This window comes from Bufo gargarizans, chromosome 4, assembly GCF_014858855.1.
Source record: "Bufo gargarizans isolate SCDJY-AF-19 chromosome 4, ASM1485885v1, whole genome shotgun sequence".
Lineage (NCBI taxonomy): Eukaryota > Metazoa > Chordata > Amphibia > Anura > Bufonidae > Bufo > Bufo gargarizans.
In genome coordinates this window covers 316,250,262-316,269,345 of record NC_058083.1, presented here as the reverse complement: position 1 = coordinate 316,269,345, position 19,084 = coordinate 316,250,262, and the positions used below count along the sequence as shown (strand labels likewise).

The window sequence follows — 19,084 nt, the reverse complement described above, 5'->3', positions numbered from 1 at the left end:
AAGGATTGATGTTTGGTACACACATCACCTGATCTATATCCCCTTTGAAACAATAAACCCAGGGTTTGGTATACTCTGTGTAGGAGATACACCTATGAAGAACTAAGCGCTTCATTGACCGCAACTTAGGGTCAAAGTTGATGAATGATGAAACTTGACCATCTGACTTTTTCCTAGGGGATCGGAAGTGGAGGTTGTAAATTTCGGTTTAGACTAAATAATTTACTTACTTTGCAACTTGCCATTTTGGATCACAGTAAAAGTGAAGCGACTCAATTCTATCATTGTTGGCAAAGTGTAAGCGTTTTGGTAAGTATTGTTTCAGAAATGGCTTGAAGTGCTGATCACGTTTTCTACACTGATGAGAAATACAGTAAAGGAAAATAAACATCATACAGTTTATGTAAAATGTCCCTCAAGTAGCATCCAATAATTTCATGAGGCCGGGTTCACATCACCATTTCATTTTCTATTCTTCTGACAGAAGAACAAAAAACAACAACAAAAAGGATTCTGTATTTTAAGCATCCGTTATGCTCAGTTATGCACATTTTGGATCCGTTTTAGCCATTTCTGTCTGAGATCCGTTATTTTAGACCAAAAAAGTACTACCCAAAGTATTTGTTTCTATCTAAAATATAGCTAAAAATGTGCAGAACTGAGTATAATGAATGCTTAAAATACTTTTTTTTTTCTCCAGATGGATCAGAAGAACAGAAAATGAAACGGTGGTGTAAACCCAGTCTAATGCTGACAGTTGTATGGAGCTCACATGGTTGTAGATATAGCTATTAACATAAAAAAAAAAACAATAAGAGAAAAAGGAGGCGGCATAGTCGCTACACTCTGAACAGTCTCGACTGCAAACCAACTGGCGATCCACCGCACGTCTGTGCCTCCAGCATAATATAGTGGTGCTCAAGCCCAACAGCAATAAATATAGTCCAATATGTAGAAAATGATAAGTGCGGCACTCACCAATGTAGTAAAATAATAATAATCCTTTATTTCATCCGGGATGACGTCAGTGGCCAGAGGAAGCGCAAAGCCGTGCAAAACGGCCGTCGCCGCTGTCATGTTGAGCTCTGCTGACTGTTATCCCAGATGAAATAAAGGATTATTCTTTTTTTTTACTACATTGGTAAGTGCTGCCCTTATCATTTTATACATATTTAGCTATAAAGATTCGTTTGATGTTCTGAAGATCTAATATGAAATATAAGTCAACATTAGTTAAAAGATTGTTGAACTATTGAAGTTCGGGTCATCAGACCTGTGGTCAGACCAAGACTTGTGGCAGTAATACAGAGACTACAATACATTACAGTAGTCTGAATGAGTTATAAAAGTAATTGAAAGGTATAGATGTAACAATAATGTATAACTTATGCTTTGGGTTCTTTTTGTAACTATCCATCTGGTAGAAAGACATTAAAGAAATTTTACCAGAAAATAAAAACCATTAATTGAAAAAAAAAAAAAAAAAAGAAATTTTACCAACCATTGAGCGTCATCTCTGTATTTTTTTTTTTATGGGAGAACTATATAAATGAAAAATCTATACATTAAAACATCAGAAGAACAATATTTAGCTTGGTTCCAAAAGAAAACAGATATCTGAGATCTTGACCATCTCAAACTAAACGGATAATAAGACTATTTCCAGGTGAGATTAATTAAACTCAGGAAAATCCAGTTTAAAAAGTCTGTCTCTTCAACCCCTTTTAGCTATTAAAGTTGGCCCATTGATCAGATGATCATTTTGAGTTTGTCTTTTGAAATCTCCAGAAACCACTACTTATCACCAAGGGAAGCTATAGTCCATTAGGTGTTTCCCCTGCTTTGGCCAGTTCAGAGGAAATATAACATTATATGGCAGCCTTTTAAATGACCGGCTGGTTCATGTGTAGATTGGTGAAGGTCCAACTTGCGCACCCCTGCTGATCAACTTTTTGAAAAGGTCACAGGGCTTGCATGAGCACTACCGCCTTTTCACAGCACAGTGTCATACGTTGTATAGTAGCCATGCTTGGTATTGCAGTTCAGTCCCATTCACTGAAATAGGACCGAGCTGCACAAAAGCCATATGACTGTGGGATGTGATGTCACAGGCCTATAACACCACAGGCCTATGACACAACAGTTCCTGAAAACATCTGATTAGGGCTCATGCACACAACAGTATGTATTTTGCGGTCCACAAAACACAGACCCGCAAAAAGTACGGATGACACCCGTGTACATTCCGTATTTTGTGGAACAGAACAGCTGGCCCCTAATAGAACAGTCCTATCCTTGTCCGTAATGCGGACAATAGGACATGTTCTACTCCTTTGCGGAACGGACATACGGAAACAAAATGCATGGAGAAACTTCAGTTTTTTTGCGGACACATCGAAATGAATGGTTTTGCCTACGGTCTGCAAAAAAATGAAACTGACACAGAAAGAAAATATGTTCGTGTGTATGAGCCCTTAAGTCAAACTCTGGAAGCCACCGATCAAATATTGATTGCCTAGTTTAAGCATAGCTCATCAATATTTAAAGCGTACTAAACCTTTCAATAAACTTTGATCAATAGTACAGTGTGTGTAAATGAGAAATAACACTTTCTGGCCACTACATCACTTATATCTGGAAGTGATAAACAATAACGGTGGAGCTACTCATTACTGTGGCGTTCAAGGAGACGAGGTCTTTGAAGACGTTTTTGTTTTTGAAGCCCTTCAGTCTCACATGCCGTCTGATGGTTATGGAGCTGCAGTCAACACCAGTAACGGGCTTAATTTGGTTCGAGGATCATCCAGTGTCTTGATGGACAGCTAATTGGATCCTCCGGTTCAGTGCTGATGAATTTTTTTTGGGTCTTCCACTTGATTTTTTTGTTCCATAACCCTCGGGGTCATTTAAGAAATTCCAAAGGACTGTCTTACTGCGTCCCACCTCAGCAGCGATGGCGCGCTGTGAGAGACCCTGCTTATGCAGCTCAACAACCCGACCACGTTCAAAAAGGGAGTATTTTTTTGCCTTTGCCATCACAACGTGTGACTACCTGACAGAAAATGACAATGAATACATCTTTGCACAGATTTGGCCTTTTAGAGGCCTGTGGTCCTAAAATTTGGATCAGCTGAAAAACAGCCTGTTTCAGTTTAATCGTTATTTTCAATTAATTGAATGCTCAAAAAATGTTTTGTCTCACTCTCATTTCTTCTTGTTGCATGTTGAAGCTCTACTTGGAACCTTGCTAAGATCCAACAATGTAAAATAAGATTTTTTTTGCAATTTTTTAAGTGGTCTTAAACTTTTGATCAGGACTGTATGATCCTCCTGTGGAGTGGTCTGTCTTAAGTAGTCAATGCATTTTTCAAAGTGAAAAGTAATTAGTGAGGGGGGTTTTGTATTGGGAGGTAAATAGATGATAACATAAGAACTAGTAGTTTCTCACTGATAAAACATATTACAAAGTTTCTTGTTGTAGCTTATACTATTCATTTATATAAAGTTGTGTGAAAGTACAGTGACTCTAAATCAAGGAAAAAACCCTTAATGTTGATTGTTAACATTATTTTCTGATCCATTACCATGTTCATGTTACACAGATGCGCAGCAATTAATATGTGGTGTCTGTGTACACCAAACAGCATTATCAATTTATGTAAAAGAGCACATAAATCTTGCTGTAATTTAGATTACAGGCATAAATCATGGAACATACACAGTAAATCAGATTGGATTTGTACTTACTGATAGGTTCTTTGCAAGCTCTGCATAGTCAACTGAAAAACACATTCTGAAGGATTAGACACTTGAAGATTAAATATGTTGTTAAAAGTCAAATATACAGTATGTATACAAGTGTATATTTTATACAAGCAATGGTGTACACTAGCTAGACTATTCTGAAACCTAGAAAGGAACCCATTCGATGTACCTGCCTGGTTACTGCAACTACCTGTTGATAAAGGCATGCTTGCCGAAACGCGTCCTCGTTTTAGGACACATTGATTTGATGCAATAAAACATCATAATTAATTGTCAAGACACGACTGCTGGTATTTCTTCTATATTACAAGTGGAGATTGCTTCTATCCCGTGCGGCGTGCACTGAATGAGTGCTGGCTGATTCATTTTCTTGGTTACTGCACATGACCACTTCAGCCAATCATTGTCATCAGCTGAGGACAGTGATTGGCTGTAGCGGTGAGGTGCAGAATCCAAGCATGTCACAGTAGTTGGCAATGTTGACTTTAGACCGCTGCTGACAGCGATTGGCTGTAGAGGTTACAGCTGCTGTAGGAAAACAAACAGCGGCAGGAATATTGGAGAAGCGCCACACAGAACAGTGCTGGAGTAAAGAGTAAGTACAGTATATGATGTTTTTATTATTTTAACACATTGTAGGGTTTGTCTGAGAATTTTAATTATCTCAGGCAACCATTTTAAGATGACCATATAGTGCAGATTTCGGCTTTCTAAGGCCTCATGCACACAACCGTTGTTTGGGTCCGCATCCGAGCCGCCGTTTTTGCGGCTCGGATGCGGACCCATTCACTTCAATGGGGCTGCAAAAGATGCAGACAGCACTCCGTGTGCTGTCCGCATCCGTTGCACCGTTCCGTGGCCCCGCAAAAAAATATAGCATGTCCTATTCTTGTCTGTTTTGCGGACTAGAATAGGCATGTCTACAATGGGCCGCCCGTTCCGTAAATTGCGGAAGGCACACAGGCGGCTTCTGTTTTTTTCGGATCCGCGGTTTGCAGACCACAAAAAACGGCACGGTCGTGTGCATGTAGCCTAACAGACTTGTCTTTCATGGTAATCATTCTAAGTGTTAACAAAATATGTTAAAGAACAGGACGTGGGCTTGAACTGTCATCTAGGCTTTAATTTACAGGAAACAAGTCTTTTGTTAGGCACAATCAATTTACAAATACTGTATTCCTGTACTTGCCAGGTTATTTGCTGTATGCCACTGAATGCACTTGATGGTTTAATGTGTATGTGTGTGTATATATATATATATATATATATATATATATAATCACATTTAATTATTAAGCTAAAATGATCTAGTGCATGGTAATACATTTGCTTTTCACTTTATGGTTATCACCTTCCTAGCAACACATCTGCCTTCTTTTTTATCAGTGAACCTAGAACTACTTATCATTCAGTTTCTATTCTATACCACTTGTGCAAGATTATTTACAAAAAACAAAACAAAAAAAAAACACTATAACAGAATTATACCACACCCAGGAAAAAATAGATTTGTAGAAAAATGATAATAACAACAAGCACCTTGGCAAATTGCTATGGTTTGTACTTTCCTTTACTAGGTATGTAAATGCAGATTTATGGATACTTGTGTTTTATTTATCTTAGCGTTTGTCAATTAGTAAGATGCTTGTTGTCTTCCAATCTTTCAATTAATGTAGTATTGAATTATATTTAGAAAAAAAAAAAACAACCGTCATGGTTGTAAATTTATATATATATATATATATATATATATATATATATACATACATTACAACAAACAAAGAAAAACAGCAGCACTAATGGTGGATCCTGGTGCAAATTGGTCATCAATGGTAGTAGTTCTCCAAAAAAGAGGCAGCACTCTAATATAAAAGTGAAAAGACCCGCTTTATTCCCCTCTGCAAAGGCGAATAAAGGAATAAAGCGGGTCTTTTCACTTTTATATTAGAGTGCTGCCTCTTTTTTGGAGAACTATATATATATCAATATATATATATATATATATATATATATATACATACAGGGAGTGCAGAATTATTAGGCAAGTTGTATTTTTGAGGATTAATTTTATTATTGAACAACAACCATGTTCTCAATGAACCCAAAAAACTCATTAATATCAAAGCTGAATATTTTTGGAAGTAGTTTTTAGTTTGTTTTTAGTTTTAGCTATTTTAGGGGGATATCTGTGTGTGCAGGTGACTATTACTGTACATAATTATTAGGCAACTTAACAAAAAACAAATATATACCCATTTCAATTATTTATTTTTACCAGTGAAACCAATATAACATCTCAACATTCACAAATATACATTTCTGACATTCAAAAACAAAACAAAAATAAATCAGTGACCAATATAGCCACCTTTCTTTGCAAGGACACTCAAAAGCCTGCCATCCATGGATTCTGTCAGTGTTTTGATCTGTTCACCATCAACATTGCGTGCAGCAGCAACCACAGCCTCCCAGACACTGTTCAGAGAGGTGTACTATTTTCCCTCCTTGTAAATCTCACATTTGATGCTGGACCACAGGTTCTCAATGGGGTTCAGATCAGGTGAACAAGGAGGCCATGTCATTAGATTTTCTTCTTTTATACCCTTTCTTGCCAGCCACGTTGTGGAGTACTTGGACGTGTGTGATGGAGCATTGTCCTGCATGAAAATCATGTTTTTCTTACCTTGCAGACTTCTTCCTGTACCACTGCTTGAAGAAGGTGTCTTCCAGAAACTGGCAGTAGGACTGGGAGTTGAGCTTGACTCCATCCTCAACCCAAAAAGGCCCCACAAGCTCATCTTTGATGATACCAGCCCAAACCAGTACTCCACCTCCACCTTGCTGGCGTCTGAGTCGGACTGGAGCTCTCTGCCCTTTACCAATCCAGCCATCTGGCCCATCAAGACTCACTCTCATTTCATCAGTCCATAAAACCTTAGAAAAATCAGTCTTGAGATATTTCTTGGCCCAGTCTTGACGTTTCAGCTTGTGTGTCTTGTTCAGTGGTGGTCGTCTTTCAGCCTTTCTTACCTTGGCCATGTCTCTGAGTATTGCACACCTTGTGCTTTTGGGCACTCCAGTGATGTTGCTGCTCTGAAATATGGCCAAACTGGTGGCAAGTGGCATCTTGGCAGCTGCACGCTTGACTTTTCTCAGTTCATGGGCAGTTATTTTGCACCTTGGTTTTTCCACACGCTTCTTGCGACCCTGTTGACTATTTTGAATGAAACGCTTGATTGTTTGATGATCACGCTTCAGAAGCTTTGCAATTTTAAGAGTGCTGCATCCCTCTGCAAGATATCTCACTATTTTTGACTTTTCTGAGCCTGTCAAGTCCTTCTTTTGACCCATTTTGCCAAAGGAAAGGAAGTTGCCAAATAATTATGCACACCTGATATAGGGTGTTGATGTCATTAGACCACACCCCTTCTCATTACAGAGATGCACATCACCTAATATGCTTAATTGGTAGTAGGCTTTCGAGCCTATACAGCTTGGAGTAAGACAACATGCATAAAGAGGATGATGTGGTCAAAATACTCATTTGCCTAATAATTCTGCACGTAGTGTGTATATATATATATATATATATATATATATATATATATACATACATACATATACAGTACAGACCAAAAGTTTGGACACACCTTCTCATTCAATCATTCAAAGAGCTTTCTTTATTTTCATGACTATGAAAATTGTAGATTCACACATACATAACAAAAGTGTGAAACAACTGAAAATATGTAATATTCTAGGTTCTTCAAAGTAGCCACCTTTTGCTTTGATTACTGATTTGCACACTCTTGGCATTCTCTTGATGAGCTTCAAGAGGTAGTCACCTGAAATGGTTTTCACTTCACAGGTGTGCCCTGTCAGGTTTAATAAGTGGGATTTCTTGCCTTATAAATGGGGTTGGGACCATCAGTTGCATTGTGGAGAAGTCAGGTGGATACACAGCTGATAGTCCTACTGAATAGACTGTTAGAATTTGTATTATGGCAAGAAAAAAGCAGCTAAGTAAAGAAAAAGGAGTGGCCATCATTACTTTAAGAAATGAAGGTCAGTCAGTCCAAAAAATTGGGAAAACTTTGAAAGTAAGGGCTATTTGACCATGAAGGAGAGTGATAGGGTGCTGCGCCAGATGACCTGGCCTCCACAGTCACCGGACCTGAACCCAATCGAGATGGTTTGGGGTGAGCTGGACCGCAGAGTGAAGGCAAAAGGGCCAACAAGTGCTAAGCATCTCTGGGAACTCCTTCAAGACTGTTGGAAGACCATTTCAGGTGACTACCTCTTGAAGCTCATCAAGAGAATGCCAAGAGTGTGCAAAGCAGTAATCAAAGCAAAAGGTGGCAACTTTGAAGAACCTAGAATATGACATATTTTCAGTTGTTTCACACTTTTTTGTTATGTATATAATTCCACATGTGTTAATTCATAGTTTTGATGTCTTCATAGTCATGAAAATAAAGAAAACTCATTGAATGAGAAGGTGTGTCCAAACTTTTAGTCTGTACTGTATATATATATATATATATATATATATATATATAATTATTTTTTTAATACATATATTAGAGGAGGAGGTGTATATATCATCCAGAATGTTTACATGGTTGAGGTAAAAAGAATACAGGAAAGCTGGGTTACATTAACGAAGCATATTTTGATGAGGTCCTTTTTCAAATATGTTTGATGTGCTGGATTTTTCATGGATTGACAGGTAGGTTTCATAGTTAGACATGCAATTCACTTCCCCCTCCTGTACAAAATTTCCCTGTAGCCTGAGCCAACTCAAGCATAGCTGTTCTACCCCTAACCTGAGTCAACCCAAGTATAGCTGTTCTACCCCTAACCTGAGTCAACCCAAGCATAGCTGTTGTGCTAGTTAGTGGGGGAATAAAGACAGGGCTGGAAGGCTCATTCAGGGTCAAAGCCTGGAAAATGATGACCTGCTGGCTGTGCAAAGCCTCATCTTCTGTTGCTTTGCTGAGTACCAAGGTGAGGAAACCTATGTTTAGTTAGCGCCCATATGGCCAGGCATTTTCTGTATGTTCGTGGTTCCTGTGGATCGCTCAAAGTGACTGCTTAGCTTTGGATATCAATGTATTTCTTATTTTGGAAACTGTATAGGATTTTCAACCCTTGGAAGCCTGTGCTTGATGTCAATGCCAACCAAACCCACACATACAGATCCTGACTATATATATACACACACACACACTTATGTAGGCTATTCAATAATTACAATTGTTACAGTATAGCAAGGCATTGCCTAGGGCAAACAATATATCATTCCCAATAAAATATGACTGTATAAGAAAAATAAATAACTTACAAGAAAAATACGCATCTGGTAATTGCACAGGTCTCAGACGTGCTGCTGGTCCATTTACCACAATGAAATCATTAGAGGAGTTTATGTAAGATGTTAGATAAGCAATATTTTCACAACGCGATTCCTCCATGCCTAATATATGGACAATATACACAGTTAATATTATTAACATTAATAACACATATGCATACAACTCTTCACATTATTTATTTAAACCACTTGGTATAATTTGGGACGCTAATCTAGCAATATTTCATGATTCCTATGTAACTAGAGGTGCATGCCTTTTTTCCCTAACTATCTGGTCACAGACATGGTTGCCTTTGTCTGGTGTCTTCTCACATGCATTTTCCCAGAGAAGAAGAGCAACAGTTATTGCAGTACCCCAGAGGACTACTGCAAACAGGTTAATTTGCTACTTAATGAGTTAATGTTTATTGTTAACGTTAATGCACTTTTTCAATGTGATGTTTGTAATTCAAGAGTTGAAACACAAACATTGTTTAGTTATTTTGCCCTGCACAGTGCTAGAAGTTGGGCCCTTCTCCTCTGGGTCAGGAGCTGAGTAGTGTAGCTGAAACAGCCAGAGAGTGAGGAAGCAGATGTCCTACTCCAAAGAACCTCTGTTCTTGCATGCTGAGGACCAGATACCATCCTCTCAGAGAGAAAGAAGTACAGAATATACAGACTGTTGCGGACCAACTTAAAGGACTGTGCAAAGAGTAGACAGTAAGTGCAAATGCTTCTATACAGCAACGTGCCTAACTGCTAGTGGAAAGGGCACTTCATTTCAGACCACCACGCTTTTACCATGGATTAGCTACACGTTGTAGGATCTACACCCTGCTGTGGGAATTTTAGTACATATAGAGGCCTTGTGGACCACTTTGGTCGACTTGGAAAATAGTCTGGATCTAAGACTCATCATACCTCATCATCTTGTGACTGAAAGTGTACTTTTCCTTACTGTGGCTGGATGTACAACAAGTTCTATTTTGCACTAAGTAAAGAAATACTGTTATACTTTCACTTCTGGTCTTATTCTTCAAACCAACTTTCCACTGAAGTGATTCCCAGGGAGCAACGGCCGTGTGACTGTGACAACATCTTGTCATGGACACTACCACCCCCTCTGCACCGGCCCCTTCAGGGCTCCCTGCACATGTCCAGGTGTAACGTCTTATTTAGATGATATAAGCATTACTTTCTTGAAATACTGTATATGCTTACCATGGTCAGACAGAAGCAAGAGATTAACACATTTGTCTAAATTCATTTGTTTAAGTCCATCCATCAACATTCCTACAATTCGGTCTACATCTGTGAGGGCTTTTATCACCTGCATAGACAAAAAGAAAACTGGTTATCGTTTTATAAAATGTGCATAAAATTTCAAGAAGGATACTGTATGATTACTGGCTGAGGTTTGCTACTTAAAGGGGACTGAACATGCAGGCAGCATGTTATAGAGCAGGAGGAGCTGAGCAGATTGATATATAGTTTTGGGGAAAAAAATTTGGTAAAAATTGTATTTCATTCATTTAAACTCCTGCTCATTCTGAGCTTTGAAGTCAAGGAGGCGGTGCTATCATTGATTGACAGCAAACTCTGTATACATACTCGTAGAGGGAAAGCTGTCAATCACTGATAGGACCTCCTCCTTGACATCAAAGCCCAGAAGGAGCAAAAACTTAAATGAAGACATTACAAGTTTTACTGAATCTTTTCCTATAAAACTATATGCCAGTCTGCACAGCTCCTACCATTCTATAACATACATTTGATGGTGAAAGGTTCCATTTAAATGAATATAATATGCACTACTGCAATAACATATGGATAGCAAATCTAAGCTGGGAGCCTATTATTGGGTATTACCATTATCCCCATTAGGTTATTAATTATTGGATTTGGGTTTTCCAATTTGTTACTCTATCAAAGTAAGCAGAATGTTAATTGCAAAGTCAACTATTATATTGTACCTGTACCAATAAAAGGTTCAGGACTTAAAGGCAGTATACTGGATAGGCATAAGGAAATATTTGCATGTTTCAATAAAATTAAAAAGGGGTATCGGCTTTGAAAAATTAATTTATTCTAGAAGAGTCCCACAACAGTATACTAATCACACAATGTCTACTGCTGGGATCCCCACCAATCAGCCTTAGGGCCTTTTTACACGACCATATGCCCTCCGAGATATACGGTCCGTGAGCGGGCCATATTTCCCGCAGTGGCATTGATCGTGCACACGGGAGTACACAGCATCATAGATCACAATGATGCTGTGCACGTCGGGCCACCCGTGGGACTATTGTCCTGCACTCATAAGATCGTATGAGTGTAGGATACTAGCCCCGCGGGCAGCCCAATGTGCACAGCATCATTGTAATCTATGATGCTGTGTACTCCCATGCGCACTATCAATGCCGCTCTGGGACATATGGCCCGTTCACGGACCGTATATCTCGGAGGGCATACGGTCATGTGCAAGGGCCCTTATTCTGCTGGGGAACAGACATGAGTCGATTAAGTGTTTGACTGCTTTTGAAGGTGTATGGGCGCCTTAGCTTTCAGATTACCCATATACAGGCGATTTTATATTTTGGGTGTAAAATCACTCATATTGCACCTGTGCAAGGACATTGACCTCCGCGCGGAAGAGACATACTTCAGGATCACATCAACACATGCGCAATTCAGGCGATTTAGGCCTTGACAAGAATCAGGGCCAGGGGCTGATTGGCTATAGACCATACAGGGAGATTTCCCGGTGGGCTGATGCCCAAGGGGCCGTCTGAGCCCTCCGAATGGCTGGCCAGTGGAAGTTTTTGGGTCCATGATTATATCATCACTCCCTGGCCTTGTCAATCATAGCAGGGAGGAAGGGGCTGGGTGCTATTAGGAATAGAGCTTTGGTGCAGTGAGATCAACAGTGACAGTGGCTCATTTGCATATTTGGAAAAGCCTCATACTTCAAGAGCAGAGCTTTGGATCAGGAAGCAGAAAAAAATGTTTTACTTAGGTGATCTAAAGCTTCCCATGTCCTTGGTTTGATAGGAAGCTTGCTTGTTACAGGCTTCCTTTAAGTCTCCATCCCTTTTTTTAATTTTATTTTTCTCAGCTCTGCATTTCAAAAGCCATACCTTTTTTTATTTTTCTATTGATATAGCCATATGGGAATTTTCTTTATGGGGGACAAGTTGTATTTTTTAATGCTGCCATTTTTGAGTACCTCTACTGTATTGTTTAACTTTTAAAAATGCTTTGGGGTGATAAAAAAAACAACAATTCCTATCTGTTGCCCCTAAAAACTATGGTGGAACAAAAGGCTGGAGAGGGGTGCTTGCTGGGAGGTTGGTATAGACAAAGATCCAAATTGCAGGAATATGCATCTAGTGGTATCAAAAATCAAGAGCCAGAAAAAAAAAAAAAGTACTTCTGTTTGGATTTGAACCTACAGCTCCAGTATGGCCTCTCCTTTTGGCCTACAACTCCTCCGCAACTCTTTCAACTCAATCTAGATCTCCACAGCTTCATGTGGAAATTGACCTTAACCCCTCCAGGACCCGGACATTTTTCACCTTACGGACCAGGCCATTGTTTGCAAATCTTACGTGTCACTTTGTGTGATGATAACTTTAAAATGCTTTTACTTATCCAAACCATTCTTAGACCGTTTTCTCATCAAATATTGTACTTCATCACAGTCGTAAATTTGAGTCAAAATATTTAATTTTTATTTATAAAAAAATACCAAATTTACCAAATATTTAGAAATTTTCAAAAACATTTCTCTGCTTTTAAAACAGACAGTAATACCTCCTAAAATAGGTATCACTTTACATTTCCCACGTGTCTACTTCATGTTTGGATCGTTTTGTAAATGACTTTCTTTTTTTTGGGACATTAGAAGGCTTAGAATTTTAGAAGCAAATCTTTACATTTTTAAGAAAATTTCCAAAAAAGTTCAGGTCTGAAGTCACTTTGTGGGGCTTAGGGCCGGGCCTTAGGGCTGGATCTCACAGGCTTCCGTAGAAGGCAAGCTCCGATGCCTATGCAAGGCATTGGGCTTGCCTTCTCTGCCATCGGGTCCCCGCCACTGCAGCGCAGGGACCCAATGGGGAAGCGGAGGGCACCCGTACCCTCCGCGAACGCTCTGCATTCAAGAAGTTAACATGCTGGCATCAGTGTTTTCACCAATGCTGGCTTATGCAGCAGGGGCCCGGCTGTCAGTAACTGCCGGGTCCATGCTGCTGATTGGGCGGGCACAGCTCCTGCACCTGCCTGATCAGCCCGCCGTACATGTACGGCGCTGGTCCTTAAGTCACGTCCACCAGCACCGTACATGTACGGCGTGAGTCTTTAAGGGGTTAAAACATTATTTTGTCCTCGAATCCAAGAACATGGTCACCCTCACAGGTCAAGGTCATCTTGACCTGCCATTATAAAGACGTCCTGTTCTTCCTGTGGCTTGATACTCCAGATGAAGCCCACTCATTCATTGAGTCACTCATTAACATCAAGTTTGGATTATCTTTTTTAACAGTCCCAAACACAAATTGAGCTGCTAAACCTACTGAGCACTAAGACAACTATTGACACCTTTAATACTAGTATTTTTTCAAATAGGTAGACGTAAACAGCTACATGTATTTGGACTTCTGCAGCGCCCACTATCCACCATGGCTGAAAAATATTCCTTTTGGTTAATTCAAACGAGTTTAGAGAAATTGTTCCAGCAATGACAAGATCCTAGATAAATGTTTTAAGGAAAAGCTCTACCCTTCTAACCTGATTAAAAACGCTTTAAATGTGGAACAAAATGCTGCTTATGTTGCCCAACACCAGGCAAAACTAAATAGTTTTCATCAACTACTACTTTTACTACCAGTTCATTTCTAAATAGCAAATCTGGTTTTGTAATTTATTTATTACAGTGCATGCCCATGCAAACCCTATCATTGCAGACTCAATCAACACAGGAGCAAAGTCCAGAGAGTTTTTTATAGACATTGTGTCTCTAGACAATTTTCTCATAATTGTACTTTTAATTCCCTAATATAGTTTTCTGTGAATACTCACAACTAACTTCAAAAACTCAAACAACGAAGAGTTTTGGATATAAAAGATGTCAGTACTACACCCCAATGGGATAAATGAAAAACATCGACATCACATTTTTATTTCATCCTCCCATCACTCTTCCATGCAATTCAATTCTTGCCTTCTGGAGCTTTAGAATTAAATTGAAGTAAGAGTACTTTTTTTTTTTTTTTTTGTCCTTGCGGCTCTTGACCTGTGACTCTACCCTATCATGTAATTTCCTATTGTATTATGTATATAAACTTTGTTATTTCTGTAATTTGACCTGATGGAGGCATTAGTCCTGTGCTGAAATATATCCTGCCATTTAGATTTCCATTTCTACCAACCTCCTGGCAAGCACCCATCTCCAGATTTTAGTTCCTATCTGTTATCTGCAGCATTGCACAAAGGTATCCGATACCCACCAATGCAAGTGCTAGCTACTGCCACCCTGGATACATACTTCTCCCAGTGCTGTACCCTAGTGATTCTGCACTATAGGTGTACCCTAGTGATTAGGGGTTTGTTTTTACAAGATTCACTGCACAATAAAAATGGCATATTAATATTATTCTGCCAGCCATTTCAATTATGTAGATACCAAAATTTATATGTTTTTGTTACATTTTAAATTTTTTTAAATGAAAGTGTTTTTTAGAAAAAAGATTGCCATGTGTTGCCATATTCTAACAACTATTACTGTTTTATTTTTCCACCAATAGAGCTGTCATAGGCATGTTTTTTGTGGGGCGAGCTGTACATTTTCCTGATCTGATTTTGCGATACACGTGACCTTTTGATCATTTTTAGTAAAAAAAAATTGAGGATGCAAGGTGAAGAAAAAAAACAACAATTTTGGAAATGGGGATTTGTTTTATACATCGTTCACTCTGGGTGCTAAATAGTGGGATAATTTAATAGATTGTGTAATTACAAAAGTGATCATACCAATTATTTTCATCTTCTGATAACTTGTATTACAGTAGATAGTAAGTCTCACATGCAGTCTATTACTTCCTGTCAGAAGAGGATTTAATAGCAGTTGGGACAGGCCAGGACTGGGGGCCTTCAGAAGGTTCCCGGCTGATTGACAACTACTCATGCGATTGCATTTGTGGGGTACCAACTGGAGGACAGAGGAGCTCCCCTACTCTTTCTAACCTATCAGATGCTGTGCTGTGGGGGGTTAAACTACCAGAATCTGAGTAGAGTAATCTCTGATCCTGGCAGTGTGAGAAGCTTTTATAATAGAGCTGGCATCCACAAGCAATGGTGCAGGCACAGCTCCTGAGCCATCACCATGATGTACTATTACAGGACTGAGCATTAACTACCATTGCCCAATGATATAATAGTATGTCGATGAGCAGGAAGGGGTTAAGATATTGCACCATAGTTAAAAACAGATCTTTATTTTTGCATCACAAGTTGTAGATGGGAAACAAATCTTGCAAATACCAAACTAGTGAACACCAGCTCTGCCATGCATATTAAGATAATAGGAATTAAAGAAAACATTCAGGTGTTTTACTTACTGCAGAGCTGACTGGACCATGCCAGTGTCCTGATGAATCTGGTTCTTCTAAATACAGAGTGTAAAAGTGTGGTCTAAATCAAACAGTGCCAAGAACGACACACACTTGTCAATCATTTTGAATGAACACACAACAGAATTCTTAATGTTCTAACATGTTAGGCTCTATACATAAGAATGGAGCACTGCAGGTTTTAACTGCAGAAAAGTGTAAAGTTTTTCTACTCTGGTAGTTCACTGGCACAATATTGCATGCCTATAATGCTAATATTATTGTCTCCTGACCTTCTGTATACCACATAATGTAACTGTGGAGCATCATTCCTTAGAACTCTACAACAGAGCTCCCCAACATTTTGTATGTTGTAGGCCACATTCAACTTTCATTGATGGTCACAAGCAAAAGGCAATTCAAAAACAGAGGAGATAAATTTTGAATGTGGAGAAACAAAACATGAAATTGCAAACATTTGCTGATAAATATTTTACTGTGAACTTTAACACTAGTATAATACCATTCAAATTGGCACTGTTTGGTGGTAAATCTAGGATAGGTCTCTAACAATGTCAATAGCCAGTAGATGTGGTCATGGCAGCCACATGTGGCTCCTAAGCCACTGATTTGGGACCACTGCTCTACAATGTGCTATCCCCCTGTTAAATTGCCAACTGGGTGCTAGCATTCTCTTTGTCAAAGGGGTGTGTCCCTACAAAGTTTGACACTGTGCAATCACAGCTGTCAGGATCAGACACATCCCATTGAAAATGGGAATGGTAACAACCAGCCATTTACCCATAACTGTCCAGGAGAATGTTATAGTTTGCTCATACACATACATACAGACGTGGACAAAATTGTTGGTACCCTTTGGTCAATGAAAGAAAAAGTCACAATGGTCACAGAAATAACTTTAATCTGACAAAAGTAATAATAAATTAAAATTCTATAAATGTTAACCAATGAAAGTCAGACATTGTTTTTCAACCATGCTTCAACAGAATTATGTAAAAAAATAAACTCATGAAACAGGCATGGACAAAAATGATGGTACCCCTAGAAAACACAGAACATAATGTGACCAAAGGGACATGTTAATTCAAGGTGTGTCCACTAATTAGCATCACAGGTGTCTACAACCTTGTAATCAGCCATTGGGCCTATATATATGGCTCCAGGTAATCACTGTGTTGTTTGGTGATATGGTGTGTACCACACTCGACATGGACCAGAGGAAGCAAAGGAAAGAGCTGTCTCAAGAGATCAGAAAGAAAATTATAGACAAGCATGTTAAAGGTAAAGGCTATAAGACCATCTCCAAGCAACTAGATGTTCCTGTGAGTACAGTTGCACATATTATTCATAAGTTTAAGATCCATGGGACTGTAGCCAACCTCCCTGGACGTGGCCGCAGGAGGAAAATTGATGACAAATCTAAGAGACGGATAATCCGAATGGTAACAAAAGAGCCTAGAAAGACTTCTAAAGAGATTCAAGGTGAACTTCATGCTCAAGGAACATCAGTGTCAGATCGCACCATCCGTCGTTGTTTGAGCCAAAGTGGACTACATGGGAGACGACCAAGGAGGACACCATTGTTGAAAACGAATCATAAAAAAGCAAGACTGGAATATGCCAAACTACATGTTGACAAGCCACAAAGCTTCTGGGAGAATGTCCTGTGGACAGATGAGACAAAAATCGAAGTTTTTGCCAAGGCACATCAGCTGTATGTTCACAGACGAAAAAATGAAGCATATCAAGAAAAGAACACTGTCCCTACTGTGAAACATGGAGGAGGCTCTGTTATGTTCTGGGGCTGCTTTGCTGCGTCTGGCACAGGGTGTCTTGAATCTGTGCAGGGTACAATGAAATCTCAAGACTATCAAGGAATTCTAGAGAGAAATGTACTAGCCAGTGTCAGAAAGCTTGGTCTCAGTCGCAGGTCATGGGTCTTGCAACAGGACAATGACCCAAAACACACCGCTAAAAACACCCAAGAATGGCTAAGAGGAAAAAATTGGACTATTCTAAAGTGGCCTTCTATGAGCCCTGACCTCAATCCTATTGAGCATCTTTGGAAGGAGCTGAAACATGCAGTCTGGAAAAGGCACCCTTCAAACCGGACACAACTGGAGCAGTTTGCTCATGAGGAGTGGGCCAAAATACCTGCTGAGAGGTGCAGATGTCTCATTGACAGTTACAGGAAGCGTTTGATTGCAGTGATTGCCTCAAAAGGTTGCGCAACAAAATATTAAGTTAGGGGTACCATCATTTTTGTCCATGCCTGTTTCATGAGTTTATTTTTTTACATAATTCTGTTGAAGCATGGTTGAAAAACAATGTCTGACTTTCATTGGTTAACATTTATAGAATTTTAATTTATTATTACTTTTGTCAGATTAAAGTTATTTCTGTGACCATTGTGACTTTTTCTTTCATTGACCAAAGGGTACCAACAATTTTGTCCACGTCTGTATATATTTGTCATGGCTGTGTCTCGGTCTTGTTGTTGTGCGCCGTGTCAAGTTAGCTGTGCATGCTGTTTGCCAGGGGCAACGTTTTGTTTTGCAGCATGTGTGTGCTTTGCTCCTTCCTCCGGGTTCCTCTCCTGTCTGGTGCTGGAGGGATTAATAACCTGGCTGAGTGTGGCCACTAGGAATTTATATTGCCTGGCTTGTAGGCTAGAGTTAGTTGTCCTCCAGACTCTGTTGGTGCTGAAGCTTTGCTCCTGTCCTGGGTGTTCCATCTGCCCAGTACTTGAGGGCCACCTAGTGAGACATTGATGTCTCTCCGATGTCTTCCCATTTTCTCCTTCCCTTTACTATCTGTTTTGTGATATGGTGTTGTTTATGTATGGGTGGGTGTTGTAATATCTTGTTTGATGTTCCATGTCTGGTCTGTCTATGGTGTATGCTCAGTCCTGCATAGATGCTAGTCATCTCCCTGTGTATCTGTGCCTTCGGTGAGAGGGCCCCAGGGTTCCCCAGAGGGGGAAGTACAAATCAGTTAGCAGCTCTGTCTGGTGCCTTCATGCATCCTGTCCGCATGGGGGTCCAGGCAGTTACTGGTGTGCTGGTTTCTATGTTTGGTGTTTGTACTGTGTCCTGTTTGGTGTGTGGGCTCCAGTACATATGCACGGCTTCCAGTCGTGTGGCTGCGGCAGGTAAGTGTGTTGTTCTGGATGGGTAGCTGTTCATGGTCTCCTCTTTTCCCTGCATCTAGGCCGGGTGAGATTCCTGTTATTCCGCATCTTGGAGGAACAGGTTGTCTCACACCCTTTCATTATCTGTAGGGCTGTTCAGGGATTCCAGGGTCCGAGGTTCCTGGGTATGAGTCGTCCTACTATCTGGGT

At 39.7% G+C, this 19,084-nt stretch overlaps 1 protein-coding gene across 1 annotated transcript in view; it reads right to left on the bottom strand.

Annotated features, from left to right (window-relative positions):
- The window catches only part of ENPP1 (ectonucleotide pyrophosphatase/phosphodiesterase 1), a 179,299-nt gene that overhangs the window by 54,671 nt on the left and 105,544 nt on the right, over positions 1 to 19,084 (bottom strand). The window contains exons 11-15 of the mRNA XM_044291516.1: positions 15,733 to 15,805; positions 10,340 to 10,448; positions 9,110 to 9,241; positions 3,748 to 3,779; positions 231 to 358 (exon numbers count right to left, since the gene is read on the bottom strand). Coding sequence (XP_044147451.1) covers positions 231 to 358; positions 3,748 to 3,779; positions 9,110 to 9,241; positions 10,340 to 10,448; positions 15,733 to 15,805 — 474 coding nt within the window. The remainder of the gene's footprint in view (positions 1 to 230; positions 359 to 3,747; positions 3,780 to 9,109; positions 9,242 to 10,339; positions 10,449 to 15,732; positions 15,806 to 19,084) is intronic.